The sequence below is a fragment of the Zingiber officinale genome, chromosome 7B, assembly GCF_018446385.1.
Source record: "Zingiber officinale cultivar Zhangliang chromosome 7B, Zo_v1.1, whole genome shotgun sequence".
NCBI classification, from domain to species: Eukaryota; Viridiplantae; Streptophyta; class Magnoliopsida; order Zingiberales; family Zingiberaceae; genus Zingiber; species Zingiber officinale.
Window position 1 is genome coordinate 113,539,169 of NC_055999.1, and position 23,272 is coordinate 113,562,440.

At 42.4% G+C, this 23,272-nt stretch overlaps 1 protein-coding gene and 1 long non-coding RNA gene across 2 annotated transcripts; both read left to right on the forward strand.

Moving 5' to 3' along the window:
• The first annotated feature begins 1,634 nt into the window (after positions 1-1,634).
• Positions 1,635-16,812, forward strand: LOC122006980. Its single transcript, XR_006118814.1, has 2 exons — positions 1,635-2,620; positions 10,381-16,812. It is a non-coding gene; the product is annotated as an uncharacterized LOC122006980 (long non-coding RNA).
• Positions 16,813-17,824: 1,012 nt separating this feature from the next.
• Positions 17,825-22,120, forward strand: LOC122006981 (probable beta-1,4-xylosyltransferase IRX14). The gene is made up of 4 exons (XM_042562699.1): positions 17,825-18,819; positions 18,909-19,466; positions 21,515-21,764; positions 21,869-22,120. Exons 1-3 carry the CDS (start codon positions 18,059-18,061, stop codon positions 21,747-21,749), a joined length of 1,554 nt encoding a protein of 517 aa, XP_042418633.1. The 5' UTR covers positions 17,825-18,058; the 3' UTR covers positions 21,750-21,764; positions 21,869-22,120.
• The last annotated feature ends 1,152 nt before the right edge of the window (positions 22,121-23,272 follow it).

A 23,272-nucleotide genomic window follows, 5' to 3' on the forward strand; every position in this document is an offset into this window, starting at 1 on the left:
TTTTCTCTTTTAAATTTGCATCAACAATTCATGATTTTTGGGTCACAAATCATGTTGGCATAGGTTCTTTGTGAGATGGAGGTATAATCCAACCTAGGCGATTGATACGGTTTGGGCTGAGGGGCAGAAGAGGAGATTGAAGGAAGGAGAGGGGCAAATGGGTCCTTTTACTGCTAGGGTATTAAGAAAAAGGGAGAAAGCGATTTTGAGGGGGTGGCTTCGGGGATGGGTTTTTTCCGCCGCCAACTTCTCCTTCTACCTCCTTCTCATGCGCGCCTCGCCGGCGCTGGTTTCCGGCCACCACCTTTTCCTCTATCTCTTTCTCCCTCTTCTCCTCGCGACGCCAGCCCTAGCCTTCTTCTTCCTCTCTTCTCCGTGCTTTCTGTCCGCCACCAAGAAAAAAGGGAGGAGAAGGCATCATCTTCTTCCTCGGACGCTACTCGCCGGCGCGACGCCAGCCTCCAGCTGTCCTCTTCTCTTCTTCTCCTTCCGGACGATGCCTCCTCTCCCTCTCTCTATTTCTTCTCTCGCGAACAGACCACGTCAAGCTGAGAGGGAGGTTGGCTCGTGTGTGCACGGCGCCGCCCATAGGAACTAAGCATCCTCCTTCCTCTCCCTCTCGCGCTCCTTGTCGGCGCTCACTCCGACGCCGGCCGCCACCTCAGTTCCTCTCCTGCTCCTCTCGCCGCATCCGCCGCAACCGGGAAGAGGAGAAGCTTAGTGCTTCCTTACGGTGCCACCATCAGACGAACTCGGCACCGCCCTCCTACCCACCTGAGCCCATCAGCCGGCACCAGCAGCCGCCCTCTTCTCCCTCTTGTCACACCACAGCTGCCCTCTTCCCCTCACCACTATCCATCTCCTCCGATGCTCATTCAGCTACCTTTCGACGTCGATACAGGCGACTCCGGCCTCTCCACTGTCATTGTCGCATCTTCCGGTGCCGATTCGACCGTTGCTATGTGTAGGCCATCGAGCCACTATGTCTCGCTCTTTGTATCGCTATTATGTGTCGACATTCGAGCCGCAATAGAGTACCGATCTGTGTGCCACGATTGTATCTCGGCCTTTGTGTTATTTTATATCTCGGCCTGCGTGCCGAAGTCCATTTCCCGGCCTATGTGCCGATTTAGTTTCCCGGCTTGTGTGTCGGTGTAGCGTCCCGACCTGTATGCCGATCTTATTTCCTGGCCTGCGTGCCGACCCAGTGTCCCGGTCTGCGTGCCGGTCTTGTTTTCCGGCCTGCGTATCGGTGTTTTAGCCAGACCTGCAGCTCATCTTCTGGTTCGGTGCCGCGTTCGGCTCTGCGTCGTTAGATCCAGCTCTCCAGCCTGATAAGAGTCATCTGCTCTTCCGGGTCGCGACAACTCGAGCCGCGTCCCATCCGAGGGCGCCCCCTGGGCCAGGGTGCGTTTTCCGTACTCACTCCTTATTTATTTCATTATTATATAATTAGCCGGTTACTCATATATTAGTTGGATCTGCCTCGAGCATCGGGGTACCGAGGGCTGGGTCAACCCGGTCGCTGGCTGCAGGTAGCATTGACCAGAGGACTTCTGAAGACTTGGTCAACACGGGAGCCATCTCAGCACACCCCCTCCGGGACGTCGCGATACAGTCAACATTCCATCCACCTCACCCGGCGGTCCGTCTGACTCAGCTTCCGGACGGGATCAATTTGGCGCCGTCTGTGGGAACATAACAACCTGTTCTAGAACGTGAAGATGGACGACGTCGGGAGGTTCTCTGCCATTATCACAATCCCGGAGGATCTTGACGCATATATTATATTCTATCCTCACTTCACCGGTATTTGGGAGTCAAGGGATCGAGTGGAGCTTCAGCTGGCTGATAGGTTAGTTTTTCCATTATGTTTTTTCCCTGACTCCACGGGTATTTGGGAGTTAAGGGACCAAGACAGACCTTAGTTGGTTGGCACGACTTCCCGATCAGGTACGCTACGAGCTCTGCTCTCTTTTTACGATTATAGGAACTGTTATATTTTCCTGATAAAAGAGTAAGAGCCTAGTTCCTTGATTAAAGACTAGAGCCTTCAATTTCTGATCGGACACTAGGGGCCCAGCTCCCCGCTCATACACTTGGGACACAGCTCCCCGCTCATACTCTTGGGGCACATCTCCCCACTCATACACTTGGGACATAGCTCCCCGATCATAGACTTGCAGTACCACTTCCCGATCAGGATCTAGGGGCCTCGTTCTTTGATTACAGGCTAGGGACCTTACTCTCCGATCAGGGACTAGGGGCCCAGTTCCTCCATCATGTGTGCAACAGGCTCTGCACCCTTCACCATGAGGCTCTGCATCCTCTTATTACTACAAGCTCTGCATCTTTCACCATGGGCTCAGCATTCTCTTATTGCTATATGCACTTCACTCTACTATTATTATATGCTCTACATCCTTCACTTGTTGTGCAGCCTCTTACATCTATAGGTGTTGTTCTCTTCACCTACGGTGCTCTGCTTCCTTCTACGGCTATAGGCTTTGCTCTTTTATATCGGCTTCACACTCTTTATCTTCTCCCCTCGCTCCACGGGTATTTGGGAGTTGAGGGACCGAGACAGATCCTCAGTCGGTTGATACCACTTCGCGATCAGGTATGATAAAGGCTTTACTCCCTTATGTTGCTACAGGCTTCGCTTCTAGGGGCTTCAAGGCTTATCCTCCCCCGTTCGGGGTCGAGATATTGCCACCGGTCTCTGACCGGAGTATCATTACTGGTCTCGGACCAGCGCCATCGCCACCGGTCTCGGACCGGAGTATCATTACTGGTCTCGGACCAGCGCCATCGCCACCGGTCTCGGACCGGAGTATCATTACTGGTCTCGGACCAGCGCCATCGCCACCGGTCTCGGACCAGCACCATCGCCACCGGTCTAGGACCGGAGTATCATTACTGGTCTCGGACCAGCGCCATCGCCACCGGTCTCGGACCGGAGTATCATTACTGGTCTTGGACCAGCGCCATCGCCACCAGTCTCGGACCGGAGTATCCCAGACTCTCGCCTCAGTGCGAGTTATAAGTGAGCTCTATTCTCACGCCCAATGACCTTTTAGGTCGGCTCCCATGCGAGAATCAAAAGTGAGCCCTGTGCCCACGCCCAACGACCTTTTAGGTCGGTTGTCCCAGACTCTCACCTCAGTGCGAGTTATAAGTGAGCTCTGTTCTCACGCCCAACGACCTTTCAGGTCGGCTCCCATGCGAGAATCAAAAGTGAGCCCTGTGCCCACGCCCAACGACCTTTTAGGTCGGTTGTCCCAGACGCTCGCCTCAGTGCGAGTTATAAGTGAGCTCTGTTCTCACGCCCAACGACCTTTCAGGTCGGCTCCCATCCGAGAATCAAAAGTGAGCCCTGTGCCCACGCCCAACAACCTTTTAGGTCGGTTGTCCCAGACGCTCGCCTCAGTGTGAGTTATAAGTGAGCTCTGTTCTCACGCCCAACGACCTTTCAGGTCGGCTCCCATGCGAGAATCAAAAGTGAGCTCTGTGCCCACGACCAACGACCTTTTAGGTCGGTTGTCCCAGACTCTCGCCTCAGTGCGAGTTATAAGTGAGCTCTGTTCTCACGCCCAATGACCTTTCAGGTCGGCTCCCATGCGAGAAGTAAAAGTGAGCCCTGTGCCCACGCCCAACGACCTTTTAGGTCGGTTGTCCCAGACTCTCGCCTCAGTGTGAGTTATAAGTGAGCTCTGTTCTCACGCCCAACGACCTTTCAGGTCAGCTCCCATGCGAGAATTAAAAGTGAGCCCTGTGCCCACACCCAACGACCTTTTAGGTCGGTTGTCCCAGACTCTCACCTCAGTGCGAGTTATAAGTGAGCTCTGTTCTCACGCCCAACGACCTTTCAGGTCGGCTCCCATGTGATAATTAAAAGTGAGCCCTGTGCCCACGCCCAACGACCTTTTAGGTCGGTTGTCCCAGACTCTCACCTAAGTGCGAGTTATAAGTGAGCTCTGTTCTCACGCCCAACGACCTTTCAGGTCGGCTCCCATGCGAGAATCAAAAGTGAGCCCTGTGCCCACGCCCAACGACCTTTTAGGTCGGTTGTCCCAGACTCTCGCCTCAGTGCGAGTTATAAGTGAGCTCTGTTCTCACGCCCAACGACCTTTCAGGTCGGCTCCCATGCGAGAATTAAAAGTGAGCTCTGTTCTCACGTCCAACGACCTTTCAGGTCGGTAGCCCCAGACTCTCGCCTCAGTGCGAGGTATAAGTGAGCTCTGCTCTCACGTCCAATGACTTTTCAGGTCGGCTCCCATGTGAGAATCAAAAGTGAGCCCTGCGCCCACGCCCAACGACCTTTCAGGTCGGTTGTCCCAGACTCTCGCCTCAGTGCGAGTTATAAGTGAGCTCTGTTCTCACGCCTAACGACCTTTCAGGTCGGCTCCCATGCGAGAATCAAAAGTGAGCCCTGTGCCCACGCCCAACAACCTTTTAGATCGGTTGTTCCAGACTCTCGCCTCAGTGCGAGTTATAAGTGAGCTCTGCTCTCACGCCCAACGACTTTTCAGGTCGGCTCCCATGCGAGAATCAAAAGTGAGCCCTGCGCCCACGCCTAATGACCTTTCAGGTCGGTTGTCCCAGACTCTCGCCTCAGTGCGAGTTATAAGTGAGCTATGCTCTTACGCCCAACGACCTTTCAGGTCGGCTCCCATGCGAGAATCAAAAGTGAGCTCTGTTCTCACGCCCAACGACCTTTCAAGTCGGTAGTCCTAGACTCTCGCCTCAGTGCGAATTATAATTGAGCTTTGCTCTCACGCCCAACGACCTTTTAGGTCGGCTCCCATACGAGAATTAAAAGTGAGCTCTGTTCTCACGCCCAACGACCTTTCAGGTCGGTAGTTCCAGACTTCGGACGGTCATGGCTCAGATTATTCTCTTCTCCCTTTGCTCCCCAGGTATTTGGGAGTTGAGGGACCGAGACGGATCCTCAGTCGGTTGACATCACTTTGTGATCAGGTATGATAAAGGTTATGTCCCCTTATATTGCTACAGGTTTCGTTTCTATGGGCTTCAAGGCTTATCCTCACCCGTTCGGGGTTGAGCTATTACCACCAGTCTCGGACTAGAGTATTACCACCGGTCTCGGATCAGAGTATCATTAACGATCTCTCGGTCAGGCGGTCAGACCAATTCCCAGTCAGTCTTCCAGACAAATTTCCGGTCGGGCTTTCAGACAAATTCCCGGTCAGGCTTTCAGACAAATTCCCGATCGGGCTATCAGACAAATTCCCGGTCGGGCTTCTAGACCAAGTCCTGGTCAGACCTTTAGATCAATTTCTGGTCAGGCCTCCAAACTGCTTCTTTGTCAGGCCTTCAGATTGTTTCTGGGTCAAGTCTCCAGATCGAGTACTGGTCAGGCCTCCAGAGCACCTCCCGGTCGGGGTCCCTGACTCTCGCCCCGGTGCGATTTATAAGTGAACTATGCTCTCACGCCTCCAGACTCTCGCCCCAGTGCGAGTTATAAGTGAGTTTTGCTTTCACGCCCAACGACCTTTCGGTCGGCACTCATCGCTCTGCTCGCAGCTCTGCCTTACACTCACCACACTCGCTCTGCTCACTTGCCGCTCTGCCCGGCACCCATTATACTCACTCTGCTCGCTGCTCTGCACGACACTCGGCTCCCACGTTCCGCTCATCGCTGTTGCTCAGTCGGCATTCATCACTTCACTCATTGCTCTGCTCGGCACTCATTGTACACACTTCACCGCCCTGCTTGGCACTCATCATGCACACTTCGCCGCCCTGCTCGGCACTCATCATGCACGCTTCATCGCTCTGCTCGGCACTCATTGTACACACTTCGCCGCCCTGCTTGGCACTCATCATGCACACTTCGCCGCCCTGCTCGGCACTCATCATGCACACTTCGCCGCTCTGCTCAGGACTCATCCTTAACGCTTCGCTTACCGCTGTAGCTCGGTCAGCACTCACCGCTCACTCGCCGTTCTGCCCGACACCCATCCCACGTGATTCACTCGTCGCTCTGCTCGGCACTTTTCATTCACGTCTAGCTCATCACTGTTGTTTGGTCGTTGGCTCGACTACTCACTGGTATCGCTCGGCTACTCGGTTTACGTTGATCGACCTATCACTTAAGGGCTTCCTCGGTCATGCACTTGACTTCGCTCGCCCTCGCTCGCCCATTATTAACTTGCTCGGTCGGCACTCGCTCAGTCGACACTCGCTCGGTCGGCACCTGCTCAGTCGACACTCGCTCAGTCGACACTCGCTCGGTCGGCACTTGCTCGGTCGGCACCCGCTCAGTCGATACTCGCTCAGTCGGCACCCGCTCAGTCGATACTTGCTCAGTCGGCACCCGCTCGGTTGCCTGCTCGGCTTTCCCCATCCCCTGATCAGCTCAGCATCACCACAGCTACTCATTTGACGTCATATGACAGACCCGCGATATGACTCTACATTTAGTGGTGATTCTTTGTTTTAGTTGGATGGGTCTAGTCAGTCGGACTTGCGCCTCCTTCGACTAGACTTGAGGGGGAGGCTTGTGATACGGTTTGGGCTGAGGGGCAGAAGAGGAGATTGAAGGAAGGAGAGGGGCAAATGGGTCCTTTTACTGCTAGGGTATTAAGAAAAAGGGAGAAAGCGATTTTGAGAGGGTGGCTTCGGGGATGGGTTTTTTCCGCCGCCAACTTCTCCTTCTACCTCCTTCTCATGCGCGCCTCGCCGGCGCTGGTTTCCGGCCACCACCTTTTCCTCTATCTCTTTCTCCCTCTTCTCCTCGCGACGCCAGCCCTAGCCTTCTTCTTCCTCTCTTCTCCATGCTTTCTGTCCGCCACCAAGAAAAAAGGGAGGAGAAGGCATCATCTTCTTCCTCGGATGCTACTCGCCGGTGAGACACCAGCCTCCGGCTGTCCTCTTCTCTTCTTCTCCTTCCGGATGATGCCTCCTCTCCCTCTCTCTATTTCTTCTCTCGCGAACAGACCACGTCAAGCTGAGAGGGAGGTTGGCTCGTGTGTGCACGACGCCGCCCATAGGAACTAAGCATCCTCCTTCCTCTCCCTCTCGCGCTCCTTGCCGGCGCTCACTCCGACGCCGACCGCCACCTCAGTTCCTCTCCTGCTCCTCTCGCCGCATCCGCCGCATCCGCCGCATCCGCCGCAACCGGGAAGAGGAGAAGCTTAGTGCTTCCTTACGGTGCCACCATCAGACGAACTCGGCACCGCCCTCCTACCCACCTGAGCCCATCAGCCGGTACCAGCAGCCGCCCTCTTCTCCCTCTTGTCACACCACAGCTGCCCTCTTCCCCTCACCACTATCCATCTCCTCCGATGCTCATTCAGCTACCTTTCGACATCGATACAGCCGACTCCGGCCTCTCCACTGTCATTGTCGCCGCTTCCGGTGCCGATTCGACCGTTGCTATGTGTAGGCCATCGAGTCACTATGTCTCGCTCTTCGTATCGCTATTATGTGTCGACATTCGAGCCGCAATAGAGTACCGATCTGTGTGCCACGGTTGTATCTCGGCCTTTGTGTTATTTTATATCTCGGCCTGCGTGCCGAAGTCCATTTCCCGGCCTATGTGCCGATTTAGTTTCTCGTCTTGTGTGTCGGTGTAGCGTCCCGGCCTGTGTGCCGATCTTATTTCCCGGCCTGCGTGCCGACCCAGTGTCCCGGTCTACGTGCCGGTCTTGTTTTCCGGCCTGCGTATCGGTGTTTTAGCCAGACCTGCAGCTCATCTTCTGGTTCCGCGCCGCGTTCGGCTCTGCGTCGTTAGATCTAGCTCTCCAACCTGATCAGAGTCATCTGCTCTTCCGGGTCGCGACAACTCGAGCCGCGTCCCATTCGAGGGCGCCCCCCTGGGCCAGGGTGCATTTTCCGTACTCACTCCTTATTTATTTCATTATTATATCATTAGCCGGTTACTCATATATTCGTTGGATCTGCCTCGAGCATCGGGGTACCGGGGGCCGGGTCAACCCGGTCGCTGGCTGCAGGTAGCGTTGACCAGAGGACTTCTGAAGACTTGGTCAACACGGGAGCCATCTCAGTACACCCCCCTCCGGGACGTCGCGATACAGTCAACATTCCATCCACCTCACCCGACGGTCCGTCTGACTCAACTTCTGGACGGGATCAGCGATCATGCAGAGCTAAAATACATACTCTAGATCATAAAACACATACCAAGCTCTTGTTTAAGAGTACTAAATTTGGCTTTGGAAAGAGGTCATGACAAATCAAGGTTTGCGAGCTCCTTGTACATTCTGTTAGGTCTTTGCATGATTTCATTTCAAAACATTCAAACACAACTATTTAGGACGCTATTGCATTAAGAGCTTGGGATGGCTACGAGTGGATAGGCTGAAAACATTTTAGGGGAAGAAGAGTGTGTGTTGGTGTTGGGAGCACAACATTAAACCTATGTTTTGTTATATGACTAAGTTTAAAGTTAGTTGTGTGTATATTGATGAATGTTGTCAAGTGTGCAGGTGTAGAAAACTTGACAAGTGGACAAGTTTTGGTTGGGAACTAGGCAAAGGTTACGTCATAGCGAGGCTAGGTGGTGCAAGTCTTAGTTGGGAACTAGTCGGTGGAAGTCTTAGTTGAGAATCAAACACTGGCTAAGTCCTAGTGGAACTAGGCAATTGAAGTCCTGATTGGGAATTAGACAGGAGCTAAGTTTTTGTTGAAAACCAAACAAGAAAAGTCCTAGTTAAGGGAACTAGGTGGATCAAGTTTAAGTAGAGTCAACTGGAAGCTGAAGTCTTAACAAACATATCCAAGTGGAGTAAACTTAACAACTCACACTAGATGGGCCAGCTGAGAGTTGAACATCTAATTAGGGTAAATGAGAGTAACTGTTATATCATACTTATTACGTGTCAAAAATGTAGGGAAGCAAATTTTGATGGTTGTAGGCGATCGGAAGGAGTCCAGGCGACTAGCTGAAGATAACTCTCGACTGATGGAGTTGGGATATTCTAGGCGGCCGAAGATCGATCTGGGTGACCGCATCTTACGGGCAATCGAAGACGGGTTAGGGAAACCGCATCTTACGGGTGACTAGAGGTGCTCCTAGCGACCGATAGAAGACGAGATCTAGTGATCCAAGAAAGGTGATTAGGATCAAAATTTCCTGTGATCTAGGTGACCAGAGAGCTTTCAGTCAACCAAAGACTATAGATGATGTTATCTATCAAATAACAGTTGTAGTCACGTTAATAGCTTCCAAGTGACTGGGGAGGTTCTAGTCGATCAAATTTTGCCATGCCAATATCTGAAGGAGTGCTATAAAAAGAGCCTCTCGAGGTAAATCTTTCAAATCAACATTTTCATCTTGGTGCTACTCTACTCGTGTTCTTTGTGATCTCGTGCTTTCTGCGCTGTGACGATGCCACACTGCAACCTTGTGCTATAACTATGATCAACAACTCTATAACGTATATCTAAATCTTTCTATTGTCGTATATTTTGTGTTTTTTTGCTTATTTTTATATTTTTTTGGTAAAATTTTTCTACCTCTAGAGGCTTTCTGGAAAAGGAGAAATTAGACATAAGAAACGTTTTTTTATTGTTATGCGCGTCAATTTTTGCTCTCTTTGAATTGTTGACGAAGTCTTGCATGCTCTGTTTAATTCAATTTCTGACTAAGTCTTGCATCCTCTATTTGGTTGAAACCAAGTTTTGCATGCTTAATATCTAACTAAGTTTTTGCATGCCTACATTGTCCTACATGTAAACTTTCTTTACTTGATCAAATTTGTACTAAGTTTTCTTTTCTGTTATGCTATTCTATTTTTGTTTTAAAGTTTCTAGTTACTTTCGATTAATTAGATCATAAAATTCATAATATTATTCACCCTCCTCTAACATCGAGTTAGATTTTAAAAATTGATATTAGAGCGGATTGAGTTAATAGTAAACTAGGAAAATTTGGTTAGGTGTATGTCTAGGTTAGGTAAGGAGTACCCTACTTGATGCATCTAGTCAAGTGGAATTAGCTGAAGTTATCTCACCTTATTCTAAACTAGTTAAACCAAGACATTATATTAAAGTTAATTTAGCGTTATATTCTTAAATTAGCTTTGTCTTATGAAATAATCATTATTTCGATCAAGAAGGCTCATGTACCTTGCCACTACCAGAAACTAATTTAGAATCTCTTGCTTAATCAACCCAAAGCAAAACCTAAATCTAACCTATGTCAGAATTTTATACTTTGAGTTAGATCAAACCAATTAAAATTAATTAACTCAATTCGAGCCTAGTCTAAACCTAATCTAAACCATAACCCTGAGCTAGACCTTAAACACAATTTAAACAACTTGTGTGCTATTTTTATAATTGTGCTACTAACCCAAGATTGCAATAATCTTGGAGAAAATGTCTTTATAGGAAGGATTCAACATAACACATCCTCCCCTCTTGGACGGCAACAACTTTGCCAATTGGAAGAGAAAGATGGAGTGCATCCTTATAAATGATTCTAATTGCTGGAAAATCATTCAAGATGGAGTTGACCTGCCAAAGACTCAAAAGGTGTGCTATGCGGGTTTGAATCATGGACAAGCAGCCCAATCAAATGCAAAAAAACAACTATAGTAATTCTTTGTGGTCTGACTCAAGTTCAACTTGAGAAAGTTGGACCATTTAAAGATGTGAAGGAGCTTTGGGAGAAGCTTTGTGCCAAAAATAAAGAAGTTGAATCAAAATAAGTCTGTTGAACCATTCTTGTTGCTCAATCAAATTCCAAGGACTCAACCAATGAAGCTCAACTTGAGTCAAAATCTGAACTCGAATCAAAATTAGAACCCGAGTTAGAATCAGATCAAAGCAAGTTAAAGGTAATTGAGTGAGGTAATATTTTTTTTAATTCAAAGTTATTTATTAAGAAAACTTTTTATGTTGAAAATCCCTTGTCTAATTTACTTAGCATGAATAAGTTGTGTGATACTAGTTATAAAGTAAAACGTCCTATAACTAAGTATATTGAAGAACCAAACTTGACCTTATTAGGAGTTAAGAAAAATGACATATACACACTTAACCTAACTTATTCCTCACACAAGCGTCCTACGACACAACAAGAGGATATTTTTTGGACAAACTAAGAGATCAAGTCATAACCATTTAGGATATAATCAGTATTGGATCCATAAATATCATGTTCATTATCTGGATTCAACTCATGTTAACTTTAGCTCAAACCTAGGAAAAGATAGAAACTTTTGGATGAAAAGAAATAAATCTTGAATTTAGGGGCAGCTAACTCTTAGTTCTACATAGACTAGGATTGAGGTCTTATTAGGTTTAGCTAGTTTAACTTATTTTGATTATGTAGTAAATTCTCTAAAGTTCAGCTTAACTTCAGATGTTGATACTTAGTTTATTTGCCCATATTCATGATTACATATTATATTACTCATTTTGATAGGGTTATAAATGAATCGAACGTTCATAAATAAGCTTGGTATTCAACTTAGGAAGAGCTTGTTTACGTTCGTTCAATGCACACAAATCAATTAAATGAACAAGCTCAAACAACTCATCAAACTAAACAAATAAGTTTGAACACACGTGTTTAACTCATTAATGTTCGTGAACAACATTCGTGAAAATATTCGTGAACAACGTTCATGAACAACATTCGTGAAAAATATTTGTGAATCATGTTCATCAATAAAACTATTATCAACATGCTAAATAAACAAATAAAGTTTCAAAATGAACAAACAAATCTGTATCATCAAGCTCAATAACCAACTAAATAAGTTTGAAATGTAAAAGTTTCAAACAATTAAATAAGCTTGAATTGAGAACTTGATAATATCTAAATGAACAAAGTTTAAGCCAAGTTCGAACTAAGTTCAAGTTCATACAAAATAAATCAAGCCAAACTTGAACAATTATTTCTAAAGCTTAGTTCATTTTAGGCTCGTTTTTGGCTTAGTTACCTTATCAAATAAGCTTACAAAATTGACTCGGCTTGTCTTGTTTGCAATCCTACATTTTGACTTGACTTCAAAACTACTTACCTACTTGATTTTACTTAATCTCATTGCTTACATATATAAGAATTTATTTAAAAGATTTAAATTACTCACTTAAAAATTTACTTAATTATTCACTTATTCAAAGTCATTTTATTTAACACTCACATGTCAACACTTATACTAATGTCCACTTGCTTTATTCAAATACTTATTCATTTAAGTAGATTCACGTACTCATTCCAGTTAATGCTTACTTGTTCTATTAAGTGCTTATGTTGATTTATGTTGACCATGTAGTAAATCTTTTGATCTTAAATTTACTTGTTTAGTTTCTTACATGTCTAATGCATCATGCTTACTATTTTTGACTTAAGCTTATTCTATTTCAAGCTTACTACAAGCTTAGCTTACTACAAACTTAGGTCATATCTTACTTGAATTAAAATTCTTGAAGCACCTCTTTAAGCTTACTTTGTAAACGTTAGAGTTAACTTTAACCTGTTGACTTAGTTTGACTTGGCTTGTTCTGTGTTTGACTTGTTTAACTTTTATGTTGACTACTCTATTTGCAAATCTACTTGCATACTTAATGCCTATTTGGATTATGCAATGAATAACCAACTAGAGTTTCATGTCCAGTTTGACTTTGTTCTAGTTTTGTTTGATTTGTAATGACTTATGTTAACTTGGAGTAGGCTCAAGCATATCTTACATCATCTTTTTTGAACTTACTCGGAGTTAATGTGCTTACTTGAAGAATTGCTTAGTCATTTTAAAGTCTTTAAACTTGCTTTACTTGATTTACTTTACACCTCTATGTTCAATCACATGTATAATTGCTCATTTTATAAAGATTTACCTTCATGCTTACATTACATGCTGAACTTGTTTAAATTAACAAATTTGAGTTTTAATGCTATGCTTCTTTTTAAACTATATTTAAACTCAAACTTCTTTCTTATTTTTGATGTAGGTAAAAGGAGGAGAGAAAAATTTAGTTTAAAGTTTAGTATAAATTTCCTCAATATTAAAGAGTTTATATGAAAGGGGAGTTTTATATTAAGGGGGAGAGTTTACAATTTTCACTTAAGCACATTAATTTAGAAAAGTTTAATTTGAAGTTTGTTTACTCTTAGTATAAATTTCCTCAATATTAAAGAGTTTACATTAAGAGGGAGTTTTATATTAAGGGGGAGAGTTTTCCATTTTCATTTAAGAACATTAATGTATAATTGCAAATATATTCTTCTTTATCATATATAATGTATAACCCTCATTTTTAATATTGTTGATTTAGCTAACTTTAAATTAAGTTTTCATACGATAAAAAAAAAGAAAGATTATTGGTATTTAGAGCATAACATTGAACCGATGTTTTGATGTATGACTAAGTTTAAAGTTAATATATTTGTGTACAGATGGATGTTGTCAAGTATGCAAGTGCAGGAAATTTGACAAGTGGATAAGTCCTGGTTGGGAACCAGACAAAAAGCACTACTAGAAAACTAGGCTTTTGAGACATAACAAAATATATCTTAAATTATAAATTTAGTGTCTCAAAATATTTTTGAGACGGTAATGTAGTCGTCCCCAATATAAGCATCTCAAAAAAATATTGAGACAATTGTACCATATCAAATGCTATTTAAGACTGTGATGAGACAGTTGTTCAATTGTTTAAAAAGTATTTAAGATAGTTATTTTTTTATCTCAAATATTATATCTTATCCTATGAAAAAACTAGAACACTAAATTAAGATGGTAATGTGGTGTCTCAAATAAAAGTGAAGATAGTAAACTACTGTTCCTAATATTTTAACTTGTTAGATACAATATTTATGACGAAAATTATTAATCTTAAAAGAACATTTACTATACAAATTAATTTAGATCAGATTTATTGAATTACCATTTCAAAACAAAAGGAAAACTTTATTTATAAATTAAAAGTGATATACATAATATAAAATTCTACAATCATTAATTGAAGTGCATCCAACATTCATCCAATAATAGAAATAACTACATATCAATCATTAATTTGATAAGAAAAAAACTACTATTCCCATGAAAGCTACACAAGAAAGCCTAAAAACAACTCCATGATCTGGAGATAACTTTTATAATTTCTCTTCATCAGAATCCTCAACATTAAAAAAAAAAAACTCTAATTAGAGGTAAAGATGATTTATAATATATACTATTCAGAAAAATCAATAAATAGAACTTTCTAATAAGAAATTTCATCATCCAACACATAATCCTCTTTCTTGCAATTATATATATATACAACACAAATAACCCCAAGTTAAACAAACCTCTTCATCTCGTAATAAGAAATGGTGGTTTATGTGTTTGTCAATATCTTTATTTCTTTCAAGTTATTACACCTGTAAAATAGATTTATCTACAACTTAAAAAATATGTACACTACTACATCACCAAAAATTGTTAATAAAACTAAAAAAAATCTTGTGAAAATAACTACCAATGTACCTGTTGGCATGGTTACCCAATCCTTGTACAGGTGAAATAATATTATCTGTAACCTAAATAAAAATAGTGTACGTATCAATAGGGATTCATGATTCTCTAACTTTGATTGAAGGTTAAGAAAAATCACCGATGTAATAAAAAAATATGTCTTCATGTTGATAAATAAACACTCTCTTCAACATTTCAAAAACAATACGGAGGTGATGAAAGTTGGATGTCCATGTCAAATTGTAGATGAGAATGTCATTAAAGTAGACCACCACAAACTTTCTCATGAAAGGTCACAAAATCTGATGCATAAACCATAAAAAGGTGTTGAACGCATTAGACAACCCAAAAGGCATGACCATCCATTCATATATTGCATCTTGAATGTAGTTTTCCATTTATCTCCGGGTCTTATTATGATATGGTAATATCCGTTTTTAAGGTCAATTTTTTAGAAGACCTTAGAACTGGATAGTTGATCCAACATGTCATCCAAGCAAGGAATTGGGAATCTATACTTCACAGTGATCTTGTTGATGACTTGGTTGTCAACGCACATACTCCACGAACTATCTTTCTTTAGCATAAGTAGAGCTAGAACTGCACATGAGCTCATGCTCTCACGTATATAGCCCTTCTCTGGTAATTCCAAGACCTATCACTACAATTCTTCATCCTCTTTGGGACTGAAGCAATATGTTGGTCAGTTAGGTAGACTCGACCCTGAAATAAGGTTAATTTGATGCTGAATATCTAGTATGGGTGGTATAGCCCAGAAGGAAGATCCTCTCATCTCATCATAATATACTAGCAATTATTGTACTTCAACTGGTAACTCAACGTCCATGGATACGACTTTGTTCTGGCATGGTAGCAAATCATAGACAACACCTCCATGCTCTATCTCATCTAAAAACCTATAGAAAGTAGATTAGTAAGAATGGGAGTGGTTTCTTCTCACCGTGTCACCAACACAATTTTTTTTCCTTTGACTTGAAGGATATATGTATTCTTCCGCCCATCATGGACAGCGCGCGAACATACTGCCAAGGCCGCCCAAATAACACATGGCATGTGTCCATAGCCTCCACATCATACTAAGCACTATCAAAATATTTACCAATTGAAAAAGATACGAGATATTGTCGGTCTACTATTATCTTACTATCTTTATTCAGCTAGGATAACTTGTATGCATCCTATGGGCTAATGAGAGGGGAGAATAGAGGAGAACTCAAGAAGAGAGAACGCCAAAAAATAAGGGAAACTCGTCAGATTTACTAGAAAAGGAAACTTTGTTAATAAAAGAGGGATGAATTTTCATATAACTATACATGTGTTATATAGTTTCTAAACTCTAAGACAAAGAAATGAAAGAAATCCTAATTCATGGACCTCAATTCTAATCTTGTAGAGAAAGAAAAGAGATCTTTCTAGGAAAAGAAATCTTTTGACAGAAATTAAAATTAATAAAATAGGACACGGTCATAGACTAATTGTGGCACATAATTACCAAGAATATCAAAAATATCCTAAATATTATAAAATAATAATAAAATCTTCGGAGACTCAGATGAAAACAAAAATGGTGGAATTTGGGTCAAAAAATTGACGGTTACGGGTACCCATAACAAATGTATATTTTTAAATTATGCATGCGTGGCCATCGACAGAGTTTGATTTCGAGTTCCGATTCAAAAGTTATGACCGGCCGTTTGAAGTTTAAAGAGTTATGTTGGATTGATCTTACATCATGGAGTTGGGATGTTCCATGCAATTAGAGGCAAGTCGGGGTAACCGGAGGTGCTCCCAGGCAACTGGTAGAAGACGAGATACAATGATCGAGGCGAGACAATCATGATAAGATTTGACTATGCTCCAAACTACTGAAGGACTTCTAGTCGACTGGAGACCATGGACGACATTATCTATTGAATACTAGTGGCAGCCATGTTAATGACTTCTAAGTGACCGAGGAGGTTCTAGTCGACCAGATTTTACCATGTTAGCATCCAAAGGAGTGTTATAAAAGGAGTCTCGAAGCAAAACTTTAAAATTAACATTTTCATCTTGGTGCTAGTACTGTGCTCTCATGCTTTATGCTTTCTGTGCTGCAATGACAACATGCTACAACAACTACAATAGGCAACTCTAAAGCATATTTCTTATTATTTCTGTTGTTGTATAGTTTTTTTTACTTATTTTTATATTTTTTTTCTGTAAGATTTCTCCATCTTAGAAGTTTTCTAAAAAAGGAGAAATTAGAAATAAGTTTTTTTTAAAATTATTTCTGCTCTGTTTGGATTGCTAACTAAGTCTTGCAAGCTCTATTTGATTCAATTTCTGACTACGTCTTCCATGCGCTGTTTGGTTGAAACTAAGTCCTACATGCTCAATATCAAACTATGTTTTTACATGCCTACATTGCCCTACATGTAAACTTGCTTTACCTGATCAAAATTTTGCTGAGTTAGTTTTTCTTTCCGATGCATTACTTTATTTTTGTTTTAAAGTTTTTAATTACTTCCAAATTCATATAGCTATTCACCCTCGAGTTCGGAGTTTCAAAAGATTTTTCCAGATAACGATCAAACAAATTTCATATATTCCCTATTTTATTTTAAAGACACGACCTACGTAGCCTTGGTTTCATAAAAAGAGAAAATAAATTATGCGGTTAAAAAATCTTTGTAAATTTTCTGTTAGATAAACTTTCTATTCCTACTACTGTCGTGTAAATATAAAATATGCTCCTTTTATAAACGATTAATGAGTTAGGAATTACTCATGATATAATACCATAAAGCGATCGATTTACACTTAAAATAATATGATATTTATTTATTAATTATCATTGATAGATTTAAATACTCAAGTGTCAAAGAAATAAAAAAGAGAGGTAAATATCAAGTAGAATTGGCAATTCAAGTTGTACATTCATAATTTTGACCGAGCAAGGGCGTATTGTATGGGTTGGAATCCTTCTTGCTTAATTTAAAAAAATCTGGATTCGTTAAAGTGCAGCTTTCAAAGGCTGAAACACATGGACAAAGCCAAATACTTGCTTCGAAATGACAAAGTCGAAACCCGCATTACAAAAGTCAACTTGATGCGCGGATAAATATTTGTTATCGACAAAATTATGCACCAAATATTCCCCCTAAATTTAACTATTTTATTCCTCGTAATTATTTTTTTTAATCGGCGCGGCCAGTCATGTGCTTTCATGCTTAATCAAGGGTTTATTAAGTTATTAACTCAACTGTAGATTCTAAAATAATAATAATAATAAAAGGAATTAAAAGAAAGGCAAAATGGCGGATTAATGAAACTCGCACTCTAGCCATGGTTAGTGATGGGCACGCACGCCAGCAAAGGAAAGCAAGGCAAGGAAGCCTCCAAATCCTTCCCTGTCCAAACTCCAAACCACCACCTCTCCTCTCCCTCTGTCGCGGCCCCACGCTGGCCTCGATCCACCGCTCGTCTCCACCAAACCCTGTCCATCCCACCTTCTCCGTTTCAAAATCCGACCTTTTGGTTCGTGAGATCCGGCGGAGCAAATCGGAGAGGTCGAGTAGCGGGGAGATTATTTGGCCATGAAGCAGTCGGCGGTTCAGCAGAGCAACCGCCGTGCGTACCCTCGATCCTCCGCCGGGGACGGCGGGGGCGTTGCCGCGCCAGCTGACGGGTCCGTTTTCAAGTCTCCTGGAGTCATCTTCTGGCCTGCCTTCCACGTTCTCTGCTGCCTTGTCTCCGCCGCCGCCGGATTCCGATTCTCCCGCCTCCTTTTCCTCCTCCTCTTTTCTCCTCTCGCTCCCTCCTCCTCCTCCTCCTTCCCCCGCCAGCACCTTCGCCTCCCCCTTGTCCGCCAGCAACCCGCCACCGCCCTTCCCTCCTTGCTGCCACCGCCCGCAGTCCTGCCTCCGCCGCCCCCGCCCAACTCCAAATCCCTCGCTTCTAGCCGCGTCGTTGTCGGTCGCCACGGAATCCGAGTGCGGCCCTGGCCGCATCCAGACCCTGCCGAGGTCGCGCGCGCCCATGAGATCCTCGCCCGAGTACAGCAGGAGCAGCGCCTACAATATGGAGTGAAGGATCCCCGCCCCATTCTCGTCGTCACGCCGACCTATGCCCGCACCTTCCAAGCCCTCCATCTCACCGGACTCCTCCACTCTCTCATGCTTGTCCCGCACCCCCTCACCTGGCTCGTCGTTGAGGCCGGCGGTCTCTCCAACGAGACTTCCGCGATCCTCTCCAGCTCCCTCGTTCCCGTCCTTCAACTCCCCTTTCGCGAGCAGATGCCAGTTGTCTGGAGCGACAGACACCGCCTCGAAGCCCGGATGCGCCTCTACGCCCTCAGGTGTGTCTCCTCTTCTTTTTCCAAGATAGTGTTTTTTTTAAAATAATAATTATTATTCTTCATTGCGTCCTTTGTTTCTTCGAAATCAGAGTTATCCGGGAGCGAAGATTGGACGGGATCGTCCTGTTCGCAGATGACAGCAACGTCCACACCATGGAGCTCTTCGACGAGATCCAGAAGGTGGAGTGGATGGGCGCGGTATCGGTCGGAATTCTAGCGCATTCAGCGGCTCCCGAGACTCCATCGCGGAAGCAGCAGCGGGAGGGAGACAAGGAAAACTCGCATTTGCCGATCCAAGGTCCGGCCTGCAACTCCTCGGGCCACTTGATCGGCTGGCACACCTTCAACACCTTACCGTATGCGAAAAAAGCTGCCATCTTCGTGGGCGAAGGAGTGATTGTGTTGCCTTCGAAGCTCGAATGGTCTGGTTTTGTGATTAACTCGAGATTATTATGGAAGGAGGCGGAGGGGAAGCCCAATTGGGTTCGAGATCTTGATGATGTTGGGATAAACGGGGAGGAGATCGAGAGCCCACTTGATTTGCTGAAGGATGCGACGTTAGTTGAGCCACTAGGTAACTGCGGGAAGAAGGTTATGCTATGGTGGCTCCGAGCTGAAGCACGTTATGATAGCAAGTTCCCTACTAGGTTAGTTTTGCTAATTGACAATCTTGTGTTTTGTTTTTCTCTGTTCCTCTTTACCAGCACATATTCCCGAGCTAATTGGTTCTTTGGGTTTTAGATAACTAAATGCACTTGGAATTTTCAAATCCAAAGCCCAGATAAAAATTTGGCAATCTTACTATCTCAGTAAACTGCTCATTCCCTTTGGTTTAAAAGTTCTATCTTTTCCTCCAGGAATTATTTAGCAAAATTCCTAGTCTTGATATGAAAAATACTTCCAAAGAGTTTGCTTCATTGGTATCTCTTTATATTGTTATCATAGAACTTAATATTTCAACAGATTTATTTAAAAATAATGTATCTAATGTAGGACTAAATCAAATAGTTACCACTTTTGCTTCAAGAACATATAAATAATGAAACCTAGAATGACTGCCTGTGGATGATAATGCCATGATCCAGCCTACTTAGAAAATTTGGAGTTAACTTTCATGGCCATGATACTCGACTCATTTAGGACTTATAAAGCTTTCCAATTAGTCTATGATTTGCATTATGGAGCTAAATTGGGGTGTGACAAGGGGTAAAGGTGGGCACTTGTCTTGCTATCCGTGATGGTACAACATCTCCTCAGGACATCATTTTTTACAATAAAGCAGAGTTGTGAGAATGAAAATCTTAGGGATAAATGCGTTATTACAGTGGTAATTCTGCAAAGTTGCTTCTTTAGTTATACTTCTGCAAAAATAGTTCAACGAAGGTCATACTTCTGCAAGTTTACTAGTTTGCTTTTGAAGTCAGAATACCATTTCCCCACTTTCAAAAATCATTAGCATCATGGTTGGATCCACATGCTGAGTTATGACTTAGAGGATTGGTTCAGGTAGCTATTTTCCCTATATGTTCTTTTCTTCAAACCTTTCTCTATTGCTCTCCACCTCATTTTCATGGAAGTTAAATCTACACTCTCCTCCCTTTTCAATTTGATCATTCGATTCTGACTAAATTTATACTAGACAATTGCTAAACGGTAGGGAGAATGGAGAAGAATTCAGTACGCTGTAAAACTTAATGATGGATCATACGTGGTGTATATATATATTCTCCAATACATACAATTCACTTAAAGTTAAGGTGTCAGTGATTAAGAAAGACCAAAGAAAATCTTATTTAACATATTAAAAAGTGATTTGATGGATAAATCATTATATCTGACCCAAATAATTGAGATTTTCATGCCTGTTTTTCCAAGATGAGATGAATTGATAACCTTCTTTATGATTGAATAGGATATCTTGTATCTCTCCAGTTGGTCTCGTATTTACCATGAGGTAGGTCCACACTAAATGCATGCTTTTATGCACATTTACATCTAGAGGGAATCCAGTCACATGGCAAGTGCAGCCACTCTGACCTTTTTCTCTTTTAAGATATGGATCTGCATGAGTGTTATGATGAAGAGGAAATGTATAGTTCTAAAGTTATTAAATATATCAACAACTTACTAAAAGTGATTAAACTTCTCATGTTTCTTGTTTGTTCAAATTTGAGAAAATAAGTTCTGAAAATTGCCATGTTTTACTGATATGCTTTCTTTCCTTATCCAGGAAGAGGAGGAGATCAGTCATATTCATATTTCAATCTCATAATTTTTCATGTTGTCATAGCCAAAGTTTTAAATTTTCATAATATACACTGACGTTAGTTTGAATAAGATTTTGAATTTATAATGGATCTGGTAAAGTTAGTAAGCCATCAGATGGCACTATAAGTTCATTGTTTTTCGTTGCTCATTGCTCGTTTCTTTGAAAAGACTGTTCTAATGACAATGTGTATATCAGTTCTTATCCCAGAACTAGAAACATAGTTTTCTGGTCAAGGAGTTTTAGTCTTGACAACAATATAAATGCGGGTTTGACATAAATTTTACGTATATAGAGCTCTTGCATCATGTGTCAATGGAACTTGAGTTATTGCATGGATTTTTCGACAAACTCATATAATAAGCATTTCAAAGATGTTGTCTGGCACTATTCTAAATATATTGCTTATTGGCTTTTGGTTTAATGTAGATGGGTGATAGATCCTCGTTTGGAGATAATTGTTCCTGCAAAACGAACTCCTTGGCCTGAGGCACCTCCCGACCTCGTGTTTCAACAGATGGCAGATGATGAAGAGCACACCAGAGAGCATGTTTCAAAGAAAAGTAAGTCTTCTAGGTCTAAGAATAGCTATAGAAAGAAAAAGAAGCGCGAGGCTAATGTAAATACACAAGTTTCAGATTTGTCCATTGCGGACGTGAAATGAGGTTCCAGCAAAGAGGTATTGTTCAAACCTTTCTCTATAACAATGTGTTGAATTCATGTGATCCATCACATGGTAAGATTTCAGATTTAACAAGCTCGTATTCTCCAACATTGCTGCAGTTTCCATGGAAATAGCTTCAAGAGGAAATGCTGCAACTTGTGCCAAGCACGCGAGATCTTTGAAATCTCTGTGGTGGTAACAAATTGAAGAGCAAATTCTTAGGATGTGCATTCTTTCATGCAAAGCTAATGTTAGAACAAGATTTGCATTTAAGTTTCCGCAGGGTTCATGTGGCGGTGATGTGGAATGAAGAATGCTTTTGTTCACATATATTAAGTTTTTTATAATATATTAATTTGATTCAAGATGCATTCAGACTCCTCCAGCGTTAGATGTTGAGCAAAAGTGCACCTTGGAAAAGCCCTTAATCTCTACTAATTCCTGTTCTTCAACTCTCACATACTCTTGAATAATCTTTTTGGTTCCTGTGTTATTTCACAAATGTCCATTTCATTGTTTAATATGACACTTGAATCTGTATACGTTGTAAAATCCTTCTGTATGCAAACTTATATTAAGGTGGGTCAGTGTTTTTATTAATTTATTTCTTTTTTTATTTAAAGAAAAAGGGAAAGATCTACTCAACTAGTTCATTTACATTTCTACTTATAAGGACATAAATTAAATAAGAAGAAGAAGGAGAAGAAGAAGAAAGAGGATGAAAGTATTTGGAGGAGCAATGAACTTTAGATCACAAATGAGAGTAGTTTCGTAAACAATTTTGAAGCCCCAAAGCTCCTCAAGGCCTCAATTTTTTAAGGTTCTGATCTCGACTCAAATATTTTATCAATCAACATGACAACTTAAATTTGTCAACTCCTGGATTGCAACAAATACTTTAGTCGACTGGTTTGACAAATTACTTGACTTCTTAAACAATAGCTAGTAGAAATCTGACCTTATTATCAAATCAATTGCTCGGATCATTCAATCTGATCGACCTTGAGTCGATTGATTTAATTCATCAATCAAGTGCCTAGTTGACTATCATCCTTAATATCTCATTTTGTTCATGGTTTGGACCTTTGGGGGTTTAGAGTTTAGATGAGTCAACTGATATGAAGCATACACAGCCGATTCATCAATGTAACAATTAAATATCTAGTCGACTAATATCCCAATAGAAACTAAATGTTCGTTTCTATTCTACCTGAGTTGACTAACTAATATTGACTCATGTATTAGCTGACTTTTTTTCTTAATTCTGACCATTTTTAAGGTTGAGTCTGCTTGTGAGTCTAGTTCCACCTATACTCTAAATACAAATGCATTCGACTCTCCATGTCTCCTCACACGGAAGTTTCCTAAGAGGTTTTCTATGACTTTAGGACTTTATGGTGCTGAGAAGGTTCCTAGCTTCTAGGTCTTTCTATACCTAGAGATTCCTTGCCTTTGAAGTTTTACTATTGTTTTCGAATATCTAATCTCTTTAATCTGCTAGGACTTCATATTATCAAGAATTT

Excerpts from the sequence above, each read along its gene's own strand:
- LOC122006981 (XM_042562699.1), top strand. The coding sequence starts at position 18,059 with ATGAAGCAGTCGGCGGTTCAGCAGAGCAACCGCCGTGCGTACCCTCGA. Across the intron at positions 18,820-18,908 it reads ATGCGCCTCTACGCCCTCAG|AGTTATCCGGGAGCGAAGAT; the intron begins GTGTGTCTCCTC and ends CTTCGAAATCAG. Across the intron at positions 19,467-21,514 it reads GATAGCAAGTTCCCTACTAG|ATGGGTGATAGATCCTCGTT; the intron begins GTTAGTTTTGCT and ends GGTTTAATGTAG.